Genomic DNA, 13,656 nt, shown 5'->3' with positions numbered 1-13,656 from the left:
CCTAATACTTAACAGATAGGACATTCAGCATCTCCCACTCACACTCCAGCTCCTCATCTCACTCCCTATCTGTCGGTGTACCCCAAGGTTCAGTTCTAGGACCCCTGCTCTTCTCCATCTACACCTTTTGGCCTGGGACAGCTCATAGAGTCTCATGGCTTTCAGTATCATCTCTATGCTGATGACACACAGATCTACCTCTCTGTACCCCATATCTCCTCCCTACTAACGAAAATCCCACAATGTCTGTCCTCTATCTCTCACCAGTCCTGCAAACTTGACTCTCATCTCTCCTTCAAACCACATATCCAAGCCCTTTCCACTTCCTGCCGACTCCAACTCAAAAATATCTCCCGGATCCGCACATTCCTCAGCCATGAATCTGCAAAAACACTAGCGCACACCCTCATCATCTCCCGCCTCGACTACTGCAACCTCCTGCTCTGTGTCCTCCCTTCCAACACTCACTCACCCCTCCAATTCATCCTAAACTCTGCTGCCCGACTAATCCACCTGTCCCCCCACTATTCCCCAGCCTCTCCTCTCTGTCAATCTCTTCACTGGCTCCCCATTACCCAGAGACTCCAGTTCAAAACTCTAACCATGGCATACAAAGCCATTCACAACCTGTCTCCTCCATATGTCTCCGACCTAGTCTCCCGGTACTGTACCTGCACACAACCTCCCATCCTCACAAGATCTCCTCCTCTACTCCCCTCTTATCTCCTCCTCCCACAATCGTATACAAGATTTCTCCCGTGCATCCCCCCTACTCTGGAACTCTCTACCCCAACATATCAGACTCTCGCTGACCGTGGAAACCTTCAAAAGAAACCTGAAGACAGTCTCCAGGTTCCTTTAGGTTTCCACCATAGGTGCTGCAAGAACTACAACTCCCATCATGCATTATGCTGGCGACAAATATGATAGGGACAAAAACCCCAGTGTAATGCAGGTGAATGTGGACAAGGCAGGAAGAAAACGGTTGTAAACAGATGGAATTTTTAATAACCACAAAGTGAGATCTTGCCAGTAACAAACATGGCGGCCGCACACTTCCGGTAGCAGCTGTATTGGCACTGCGCATGCGTTAGTCCTCCTCTTTCCTGTTTGCGCGGAGGCTGCTGGGAATTCGGATTCAGAGTGCGGCGGACACGTGTTGCGCAGACATCGAGCAGCAGACATGAGGCCAGGTGAGCGGCCGGGACCGGGCGGGAGAGGGGACGGGGAGCCCTGGAGGAGGAGCGGCGGGGGCTGCGTCCTCTGTATACGGGACAGACTGGATGATTCCAGGAGGAGCCGCCATCACCGCAGTTATAATGCACCGCTATAGACCCCCTGTGCTGGAGACGTCTCCTTCCTGCAGGATCGGACACGTCTCCATCAGATCTGATCCCTCTGCCCGATCCACATCATTATCTGCTGGGAACTACAGCGACTCTCATCATCCACAAGAGGAGGCTGAGAATCCCAGCAGGAAGCCATGTGTCTGGGGCCTTACATCATTAGTGGGGTCTCTGGTGCTGGGGGGGGATATTGGGGGCTGCACCAGCCTCACATCATTAGTGGAGTCTCTGGTTCTGGCGGGGGGGGGGGATATTGGGGGCTGCACCAGCCTCACATCATTAGTGGAGTCTCTGGTGCTGGGGGGGGGGGATATTGGGGGCTGCACCAGCCTCACATCATTAGTGGAGTCTCTGGTGCTGGGGGGGGGGATATTGGGGGCTGCACCAGCCTCACATCATTAGTGGAGTCTCTGGTGCTGGGGGGGGGGGGATATTGGGGGCTGCACCAGCCTCACATCATTAGTGGAGTCTCTGGTTCTGGGGGGGGGGATATTGGGGGCTGCACCAGCCTTACATCATTAGTGGAGTCTCTGGTTCTGGGGGGGGGGATATTGGGGGCTGCACCAGCCTTACATCATTAGTGGAGTCTCTGGTTCTGGGGGGGGGATATTGGGGGCTGCACCAGCCTTACATCATTAGTGGAGTCTCTGGTGCTGGGGGGGGGGGATATTGGGGGCTGCACCAGCCTTACATCATTAGTGGAGTCTCTGGTGCTGGGGGGGGGGGGGGGGATATTGGGGGCTGCACCAGCCTTACATCATTAGTGGAGTCTCTGGTTCTGGGGGGGGGGGGGATATTGGGGGCTGCACCAGCCTTACATCATTAGTGGAGTCTCTGGTTCTGGGGGGGGGGGGATATTGGGGGCTGCACCAGCCTTACATCATTAGTGGAGTCTCTGGTGCTGGGGGGGGGGGGGATATTGGGGGCTGCACCAGCCTTACATCATTAGTGGAGTCTCTGGTGCTGGGGGGGGGGGGGATATTGGGGGCTGCACCAGCCTTACATCATTAGTGGAGTCTCTGGTTCTGGGGGGGGGGGGGGGGATATTGGGGGCTGCACCAGCCTTACATCATTAGTCGGGTCTCTGGTTCTGGGGGGGGGATATTGGGGGCTGCACCAGCCTTACATCATTAGTGGGGTCTCTGGTGTTGGGGGGGGATATTGGGGGCTGCACCAGCCTTACATCATTAGTGGAGTCTCTGGTGCTGGGGGGGGGGGATATTGGGGGCTGCACCAGCCTTACATCATTAGTGGGGTCTCTGGTGCTGGGGGGGGATATTGGGGGCTGCACCAGCCTTACATCATTAGTGGGGTCTCTGGTGCTGGGGGGGGATATTGGGGGCTGCACCAGCCTCACATCATTAGTGGAGTCTCTGGTGCTGGGGGGGGGATATTGGGGGCTGCACCAGCCTTACATCATTAGTCGGGTCTCTGGTGCTGGGGGGGGGGATATTGGGGGCTGCACCAGCCTTACATCATTAGTGGGGTCTCTGGTGCTGCGGGGAGGGGGGAGATGCTTGTAGAATATTGGGGGCTACACCAGCCTTTCACCATTAATGGGGTCTCCTAGTGCTGCTGGGGTGGGATGTTTGTAGAGTATTGGGGGTTGCACCAGCTTTACATCATTAGTGGGGTCTCTGGTGCTGCAGGGGGTGGGATGTTAATAGAATATTGGGGGCTGCACCAGCCTTACATCATTAGTGGGGTCTCTGGTGCTGCGGGGGGGACAAGATGTTTGTAGAATATTGGTAAGGCTGGTGCAGCCCCATCATTAGTGGGGTCTCCTAGTGCTGCTGGGGTGGGATACTTGCAGAATATTGGGGGCTACGCATCAGCTTTACATCATTAGCGGGGTCTCTGGTGCTGCTGTGGTGGGATGTTTGCAGAATATCTGGGGCTGTGCACCAGTCTTGCATTATTGGTGGGGTTTCTGGTGCTGTGGGGGGGGGGGGATGTTTGCATAATATTGGGGGCTGCACCAGCCTTACATCATTAGTAAGGTCTCTGGTGCTGCGGGAGAGGGGGGGGGGTGGATGCTTGTGAAATATTGGGGGCTGCACCAGCCTTACATCATTAGTGGGGTCTCTGGTGCTGCGGGGGGGACAAGATGTTTGTAGAATATTGGTAAGGCTGGTGCAGCCCCATCATTAGTGGGGTCTCCTAGTGCTGCTGGGGTGGGATACTTGCAGAATATTGGGGGCTACGCATCAGCTTTACATCATTAGCGGGGTCTCTGGTGCTGCTGTGGTGGGATGTTTGCAGAATATCTGGGGCTGTGCACCAGTCTTGCATTATTGGTGGGGTTTCTGGTGCTGTGGGGGGGGGGGATGTTTGCATAATATTGGGGGCTGCACCAGCCTTACATCATTAGTGGGGTCTCCTAGTGCTGCTGGGGTGGGATACTTGAAGAATATGGGGCGCTGCGCACCAGCTTTACATCATTAGTGGGGTCTCTGGTGCTGCAGGGGTTGGGATGTTTGTAGAATATTGGGGTCTGCCTCCAGCCTTACATCATTGCTGCACCTTGCATTAGTGGGGTCTCCTGCTGTTATTCCCCTCACCAGGTCCGGCCTGCTCAGCTGCTGTTCCCTCCGCTTGCCGCAGACTTTTGCAGCTGATCTGCTCGGCTCCTTTCCCTGTCCAGTGTCTACATCCGGCCACCGATCAGAGGGTCTGCCGGGTGTCGGACCATCACCGATCCTTAGCAAGATGGCCCCTTTAATATCTTTCTCTTGCAGGATTCAGTCCCCGAGGAGGCGGCAGAGGATTTGGTGACCGCGGTCGAGGTGGTGGTAGAGGAGGATTTGGAGACCGCGGTGGCAGAGGTGGATTTGGTGGTAGAGGAGGAGGCGGAGGATTTGGTGACCGCGGAGGCAGAGGAGGCTTCGGAGGTCGGGGCAGAGGCGGGTTTGGTGACCGCGGAGGGAGAGGTAAGTGCACCTTCCAGGTGGTGGCGCCAGACAGTCGACATCGTGGTGATTGATTTACATAATATATATATACACACATACTTTTTTTATTGCGTTTGCAGGTGGCTTTAGGTCTCCAGGGAGGGGTGGTCCGCGGGGAGGCAGAGGAGGACGTGGCGGGAGAGGGGGATTCGGAGCAGGAAAGAGAGTTGTTGTGGAGCCGCATAGACATGAAGGTGAGGACGGGGTCTTGTTTCCTGGGGAGGGGTCCGCGGCGGAGGTTTCGTGCTTAGTCTCTGCTTCTTTTCTGTTCCAGGAGTTTTCATCTGCAGAGGGAAGGAGGACGCGCTGGTGACCAAGAACCTGGTGCCCGGGGAGTCTGTGTATGGAGAGAAGAGGATCTCTGTGGAGGTTTGTGGTCTGGGGAAACTACACAGGTCAACAGTAAGCGCCCCCTAGTGGCCACCACAGGCAGTCAGGACCATGTGCCTCCATTTACCCCTGGGGGGTTTTTATGGATGAAGTTCCCCGGACAACGTCAACATATCTTCTTTTCTTCAGGACGGAGAATTAAAAACTGAATACAGAGCCTGGAACCCCTTCAGATCGAAGCTCGCGGCTGCCATTCTGGGTGGGGTCGACCAAATCCATATAAAACCTGGATCCAAAGTCCTGTATCTCGGAGCCGCCTCCGGAACGACTGTGTCCCACGTGTCTGACTTGGTTGGCCCAGTAAGTGAAGGCTTTATATGGGAAGGCGAAGGAGCGTCTGCGGGGGGAGGGGGGGACTGGCTTAGGCGAGGGAACGTCTGCGGGGGGGCTGGCGGAGGCGGGGGGGTGCTGGCGGAGGCGAGGGAACGTCTGCGCGGGGGGCTGGCGGAGGCGAGGGAACGTCTGCGGGGGGGGCTGGCGGAGGCGAGGGATAAAGTGTTGCAGTCTTCTTAAATGTGTCTCGTTTCCGTCTGGCAGGAAGGTTTGGTCTACGCTGTTGAATTCTCACATAGATCCGGACGGGATCTCATTAATGTCGCCAAGAAACGTACAAACATAATCCCAGTGATTGAGGACGCCAGACACCCGCACAAGTACCGCATGCTGCTAGGTAATGAGGTCACAGATACACGCGGTTTGGGGGGTAGGGAGGACCCAACAGTTGTCATAAGACAAATATTACTGCAAAGTCAGGACGACTAACGTCTCCTCCTTTCAGGAATGGTTGACGTAATTTTTGCTGATGTAGCTCAGCCCGATCAGACAAGAATTGTTGCCCTCAATGCCCACAACTTCCTGAAGAACGGAGGCCATTTTGTTATCTCTATAAAGGTTGGTACAAGAAAATAAATTCCAACGTTTGTGAATATAACTAATACTGCTCCTATTTACAAGAATATAACTACTATAATACTGCCCCTATGTACAAGAATATAACTACTATAATACAACTCCTATGTACAGGAATATAACTACTATAATACTGCTCCTATGTACAAGAATATAACTACTATAATACTGCTCCTATGTACAAGAATATAACTACTATAATACTGGTCTCTATGTACAAGAATATAACTACTATAATACTGCTCCTATGTACAAGAATATAACTACTATAATACTGCTCCTATGTACAAGAATATAACTACTATAATACTGCTCATATATACAAGAATATAACTACTATAATGCTGCTCCTTTGTACAAGAATATAACTACTATAATACTACTCCTATGTACAAGAATATAACTATAATACTGCCCCCTATGTACAAGAATATAACTACTATAATACTGCTCCCTATGTACAAGAATATAACTACTATAATACTGCTCCCTATGTACAAGAATATAACTACTATAATACTGCCCCCGATATACAAGAATATAACTACTATAATACTGCTCCTGTGTACAAGAATATAACTACTAAAATACTGCCCCCTATGTACAAGAATATAACAACTATAATACTGCTCCTGTGTACAAGAATATAACTACTATAATACTGCCCCCTATGTACAAGAATATAACTACTATAATACTGCCCCCTATGTACAAGAATATAACTACTATAATACTGCCCCCTATGTTCAAGAATATAACTACTATAATACTGCCCCTATATACAAGAATATAACTACTATAATACTGCTCCTATGTACAAGAATATAACTACTATAATACTGCCCCCTATGTACAAGAATATAACTACTATAATACTGCCCCCTATGTACAAGAATATAACTACTATAATACTGCCCCCTATGTACAAGAATATAACTACTATAATACTGCCCCTATGTACAAGAATATAACTACTATAATACTGCTCCTATGTACAAGAATATAACTACTATAATACTGCCCCCTATGTACAAGAATATAACTACTATAATACTGCCCCTATATACAAGAATATAACTACTATAATACTGCTCCTATGTACAAGAATATAACTACTATAATACTGCCCCCTATGTACAAGAATATAACTACTATAATACTGCCCCCTATGTACAAGAATATAACTACTATAATACTGCCCCCTATGTACAAGAATATAACTACTATAATACTGCCCCCTATGTACAAGAATATAACTACTATAATACTGCCCCCTGTGTATGTGGAGTATGTAGTAGGGATGATACTTAGGGGCATTTTTCCTCCTCTTTCTTTAGGCAAACTGCATTGACTCCACGGCGGCTCCGGAGGCCGTATTTGCTTCAGAAGTAAAGAAGATGCAGCAAGAAAACATGAAACCCCAGGAACAATTGACGCTTGAGCCGTACGAGAGGGACCACGCCGTGGTGGTTGGAGTGTACAGGTGTGTGTGTGATACCACCTTTTTTTGGGGTAAGGGGATGTAGTAACGGGGCTTCTCCTCGTGACCTCATACAATAATCGATTTGTCTTCTCTTTTTAGGCCTCCACCAAAACAGAAGAAATGATTTTCCTACTTTAAAACTTTACTTCTTTAAGACTTTATTTTTATATATCAAGAATCCCACCGCACAGTCCCCATCCTCCTGTCCACGAAGAATGTGTGGGGGCCTCCTGGACCTCGTCTCTGCCTCCTGTAGACGGGCCGGTCTTCCAGGACCGGGAGTTACAGAGATGCCATTTAATAGCCTTGACAAAGTGGGTGCATGGTGCTGTGAAGATCAGCAGGGGGCGCTGTCGTTCTTGGGTTTTCTTGGGCGCTGCTGTCACTATGGGGGGGTTCAACACAAGTTTTTGTCTATTCCTTATTAAATTGTCATTGGTTGAGCCTTTTACTCGTAATGATGTAAGTTACGACTTTCGAAGGCCTGCGCGCTGCTCTCTGTATTTCAACTCTGATTTTTGCCATTTTTTTGTATTGGAGACAGTTGTTTTTTGGAGAAACGATATAAAGGTTTTATCTTTACCCCTGTGCCTGCTTTTTGTTTGCGGTTGGGGGGGACAACAGCAGTATTTATATGGTTTCCAGTCAAGCTATTGGAGGTCTGAGTTCTGAGACATGTAATACGTAGTAACTGCACATACATACAGTGAAGGAAATAAGTATTTGATCCCCTGCTGTCTTTCTTAGTTTGCCCACTGATAAAGACAGGAACAGTCTATAATTTTAAGGGTAGGTTAATTTTAACATTTAGAGATAGAATATCCCCAAAAAAAAAACAAGAAAATCACATTGTATAAATTAGATAATTTTTTTTGCATTTTGCAGTGAGAAATAAGTATTTGATCCCTCTGGCAAACAACACTTAATACTTGGTGGCAAAACCCTTGTTGGCAAGCACAGCAGTCAGAGTTTTTTTTGCAGTTAATGATGAGGGTTGTGCACATGTCAGGAGGAGTTTTGGTCCACTCCTCTTTGCAGATCATCTCTAAATCATTCAGATTTTGAGGCTGTCACTTGGCAACTCGGAGCTTCAACTCCCTCCATAAGTTTTCTATGGGACTAAGGTCTGGAAACTGGCTAGGCCACTCCATGACCTTACTGAGCTTCTTTTTGAGCCACTCCTTTGTTGCCTTGGCTGTATGTTTTTGGGTCATTGTCTTGCTGGAAGACCCATCCACGATCCATCTTCAATGCTCTTACTGAGGGAAGGAGGTTGTTTGCCAAAATCTCGCGATACATGACCCCATTCATCTTCCCTTCAGTACGGTGCAGTCGTCATGTCCCCATTGCAGAAAAGCACCCCCAAAGTATATTTCCCCCACCATGCTTCACAGTTGGGACAATGTTCTTAGTGTTGTACTCGTCCTCCTTCCTCCAAACATGGTGAGTTGTGTTAATGCCAAAGAGCTCAATTTTTGTCTCATCTGACCACAACACCTTCTCCCAATAACTCACAGAATCATCCAGGTGTTCATTGGCAAACTTCAGACGGGTCTGCACATGTGCCTTCTTGAGCAGGGGGACCTTGCGGGACTGCAGGATTTTAAACCTTTAAGGCGTAATGTATTACCAATGGTTTTTCCTATCACCCATGACAGCACCACAACAAGAGAGGGACAGGAAACCTAGAGAATAAAAGGGCAGCGCCTCTCCACCACCTCAGTTAGTTTCCCGTCCTTTAGGGGGAACCTTGTTAAAACGGCAGCAGAAGAAAGAAGATTATTCCCAGACCTGGGCCGGTCGGTTTCCAACAAGGCACAGTCTCTGCTGCGGCCGGTGCCAGGGACCTGGAAGCGCCATGGTGGGTCCAAGGGGGGCCTGTTCCGTCGGACGGGCGCAAGCAGCAGCCTCACCATTACCTTAGTGTGGCCTGGCAGCCGCAGAAATCACACCCTAAGACGCACGCCGGAGAAAAAAAGAAGTAGCGGAGACCCATGTCTTCTAACATGTTTCCGGCTACTGTTTTGTACCAGCCTTCGGCCCTGATGACGAGCATGCCGGAGGGTCGTTGATGGGTGTGAGAGCAGCTGTGGAACTGTGCCCCTGCCTGGGGGTAGCAGCTCCAGCTTTGATCGGCGCACTATTGGAGGCGCACCTGCCTGGGATTGACCACCCCAGTAGTGCTCAGGCATGGCCGGATGGAGATGAACAGGCCTGTGACTTTGTCCAGCCTCAGAATCCGTACAGCTGGTGGTGAGTGATCTTCGTGAATGTTTACCTTGTGTATGGGGCCCTTTCCTTGTTATGGTTACTAGGAAAGGCTGAAGGAATTTAGCGCAAAAATGGGTGTGTGTGCCCTCTGTAAGACCCCATCTTGGCCAAGGGCCTCGTGCTTTAAATTTGGCTTCAGGACGGAAGCTGGACCTTAGACCTCTAGGCTGAAGTTAGCCACATGTCTGGGCCGCACAGAGCCTCATGATTGGGCTTCAGAATTTACCACAAAAATGAGCTTCAATCTGCTCAGTAAATGTTAAACCAACACTGAGGGTTTTACTGTTGTTTCCATGTTTTACTGTTTACTCCATCCATAGGACGGCACATGGTCTCTGTGAAGGTCTGCTGTCCAGCTGCGCCTCATCAGTTGGCTCCTTCGGGTGGGGCCAGTCTGACAATTGAGATTTACCACCCAAAGGAAAGGTTTATGCTTAATTCAGATGATTACTCTTTTAAATAAAAATCTGAGCGCAGTGCCTCACAGTGCCTTATAAAGCCTCTTAGCGCTTCACAAAGAGCACATCATAGCACTTTATATCACATCTTAATACCTCACAGCATAGCGCTTTATATCACATCATAGTGCCTCACAGCATAGCGCTTTATATCACATCATAGTGCCTCATAGCATAGCGCTTTATATCACATCATAGTGCCTCACAGCATAGCGCTTTATATCACATCATAGTGCCTCACAGCATAGCACTTTATATCACATCATAGTGCCTCATAGCATAGCGCTTTATATCACATCATAGTGCCTCATAGCATAGCGCTTTATATCACATCATAGTGCCTCACAGCATAGCGCTTTATATCACATCATAGTGCCTCACAGCATAGCGCTTTATATCACATCATAGTGCCTCACAGCATAGCGCTTTATATCACATCATAGTGCCTCACAGCATAGCGCTTTATATCACATCATAGTGCCTCATAGCATAGCGCTTTATATCACATCATAGTGCCTCATAGCATAGCGCTTTATATCACATCATAGTGCCTCACAGCATAGCTCTTTATATCACATCATAGTGCCTCACAGCATAGCGCTTTATATCACATCATAGTGCCTCATAGCATAGCGCTTTATATCACATCATAGTGCCTCACAGCATAGCGCTTTATATCACATCATAGTGCCTCATAGCATAGCGCTTTATATCACATCATAGTGCCTCACAGCATAGCGCTTTATATCACATCATAGTGCCTCATAGCATAGCGCTTTATATCACATCATAGTGCCTCACAGCATAGCGCTTTATATCACATCATAGTGCCTCACAGCATAGCGCTTTATATCACATCATAGTGCCTCATAGCATAGCGCTTTATATCACATCATAGTGCCTCATAGCATAGCGCTTTATATCACATCTTAATACCTCATAGCATAGCGCTTTATATCACATCATAGTGCTTCATAGCATAGCGCTTTATATCACATCATAGTGCCTCACAGCATAGCGCTTTATATCACATCATAGTGCCTCACAGCATAGCGCTTTATATCACATCATAGTGCTTCATAGCATAGCGCTTTATATCACATCATAGTGCCTCATAGCATAGCGCTTTATATCACATCTTAATACCTCATAGCATAGCGCTTTATATCACATCATAGTGCCTCACAGCATAGCGCTTTATATCACATCATAGTGCCTCATAGCATAGCGCTTTATATCACATCATAGTGCCTCATAGCATAGCGCTTTATATCACATCTTAATACCTCATAGCATAGCGCTTTATATCACATCATAGTGCCTCATAGCATAGCGCTTTATATCACATCTTAATACCTCATAGCATAGCGCTTTATATCACATCATACTGCCTCACAGCACAGCGCTTTATATCACATCATAGTGCCTCACAGCATAGCGCTTTATATCACATCATAGAGCCTCATAGCATAGCGCTTTATAGCACATCATAGTGCCTCATAGCATAGCGCTTTATATCACATCATAGTGCTTCACAGCATAGCGCTTTATATCACATCATAGTGCCTCACAGCATAGCGCTTTATATCACATCATAGTGCCTCATAGCATAGCGCTTTATAGCACATCATAGTGCCTCACAGCATAGCTCTTTATATCACATCATACTGCCTCACAGCACAGCGCTTTATATCACATCATAGTGCCTCACAGCATAGCGCTTTATAGCACATCACAGTGACTCATAGCATAGCGCTTTATATCACATCATAGTGCCTCATAGCATAGCGCTTTATATCACATCATAGTGCCTCATAGCATAGCGCTTTATATCACATCTTAATACCTCATAGCATAGCGCTTTATATCACATCATAGTGCTTCATAGCATAGCGCTTTATATCACATCATAGTGCCTCACAGCATAGCGCTTTATATCACATCATAGTGCCTCACAGCATAGCGCTTTATATCACATCATAGTGCCTCACAGCATAGCGCTTTATATCACATCATAGTGCCTCATAGCATAGCGCTTTATATCACATCATAGTGCCTCATAGCATAGCTCTTTATATCACATCATAGAGCCTCATAGCATAGCGCTTTATATCACATCATAGTGCTTCACAGCATAGCGCTTTATATCACATCATAGTACCTCATAGCATAGCGCTTTATATCACATCATAGTGCCTCACAGCATAGCGCTTTATAGCACATCATAGTGCCTCATAGCATAGCGCTTTATATCACATCATAGTGCTTCATAGCATAGCGCTTTATATCACATCATAGTGCCTCATAGCATAGCGCTTTATATCACATCTTAATACCTCATAGCATAGCGCTTTATATCACATCATACTGCCTCACAGCACAGCGCTTTATATCACATCATAGTGCCTCACAGCATAGCGCTTTATATCACATCATAGAGCCTCATAGCATAGCGCTTTATAGCACATCATAGTGCCTCATAGCATAGCGCTTTATATCACATCATAGTGCTTCACAGCATAGCGCTTTATATCACATCATAGTGCCTCACAGCATAGCGCTTTATATCACATCATAGTGCCTCATAGCATAGCGCTTTATAGCACATCATAGTGCCTCACAGCATAGCTCTTTATATCACATCATAGAGCCTCACAGCATAGCTCTTTATATCACATCATACTGCCTCACAGCACAGCGCTTTATATCACATCATAGTGCCTCACAGCATAGCGCTTTATAGCACATCATAGTGACTCATAGCATAGCGCTTTATATCACATCATAGTGCTTCATAGCATAGCGCTTTATATCACATCATAGTGCTTCATAGCATAGCGCTTTATATCACATCATAGTGCCTCATAGCATAGCGCTTTATAGCACATCATAGTGCCTCACAGCATAGCGCTTTATATCACATCTTAATACCTCATAGCATAGCGCTTTATATCACATCATAGTGCCTCATAGCATAGCGCTTTATATCACATCTTAATACCTCATAGCATAGCGCTTTATATCACATCATAGTGCCTCACAGCATAGCGCTTTATATCACATCATAGTGCCTCATAGCATAGCGCTTTATATCACTTCATAGTGCCTCACAGCATAGCGCTTTATATCACATCATAGTGCCTCACAGCATAGCGCTTTATAGCACATCATAGTGCCTCACAGCATAGCGCTTTATATCACATCATAGTCCCTCACAGCATAGCGCTTTATATCACATCATAGTGCCTCACAGCATAGCGCTTTATATCACATCATAGTGCCTCACAGCATAGCGCTTTATATCACATCATAGTGCCTCACAGCATAGCGCTTTATATCACATCATAGTGCCTCATATTATAGCGCTTTATATCACATCATAGTGCCTCACAGCATAGCGCTTTATATCACATCATAGTGCCTCACAGCATAGCGCTTTATATCACATCATAGTGCCTCATATTATAGCGCTTTATATCACATCATAGTGCCTCACAGCATAGCGCTTTATATCACATCATAGTGCCTCATAGCATAGCGCTTTATATCACATCATAGTGCCTCATAGCATAGCGCTTTATATCACATCAGTGCCTCATAGCATAGCGCTTTATATCACATCATAGTGCCTCATAGCATAGCGCTTTATATCACATCATAGTGCCTCATAGCATAGCGCTTTATATCACATCATAGTGCCTCACAGCATAGCGCTTTATATCACATCATAGTGCCTCATAGCATAGCGCTTTATATCACATCATAGTGCCTCATAGCATAGCGCTTTATATCACATCATAGTGCCTCATAGCATAGCGCTTTATATCACATCATAGTGCCTCATAGCA

At 47.2% G+C, this 13,656-nt stretch overlaps 1 protein-coding gene across 1 annotated transcript; it reads left to right on the top strand.

Annotated features, from left to right (window-relative positions):
• The first annotated feature begins 1,078 nt into the window (after nucleotides 1-1,078).
• On the top strand, nucleotides 1,079-7,661 carry LOC141172968 (rRNA 2'-O-methyltransferase fibrillarin-like). The gene is given in 10 exon segments (XM_073657581.1): nucleotides 1,079-1,193; nucleotides 4,085-4,276; nucleotides 4,378-4,491; nucleotides 4,572-4,666; nucleotides 4,817-4,987; nucleotides 5,225-5,357; nucleotides 5,466-5,578; nucleotides 6,934-7,079; nucleotides 7,179-7,191; nucleotides 7,193-7,661. Coding segments are annotated over 10 exon segments (1,302 nt in total). The 5' UTR covers nucleotides 1,079-1,183; the 3' UTR covers nucleotides 7,508-7,661.
• The last annotated feature ends 5,995 nt before the right edge of the window (nucleotides 7,662-13,656 follow it).

The sequence above is a fragment of the Phyllobates terribilis genome, unplaced genomic scaffold (genome assembly GCF_046119375.1).
Source record: "Phyllobates terribilis strain yellow unplaced genomic scaffold, ASM4611937v1 Scaffold_12__6_contigs__length_324123572, whole genome shotgun sequence".
Taxonomy (NCBI): domain Eukaryota; kingdom Metazoa; phylum Chordata; class Amphibia; order Anura; family Dendrobatidae; genus Phyllobates; species Phyllobates terribilis.
This window is presented reverse-complemented; position numbering and strand designations above follow the sequence as displayed.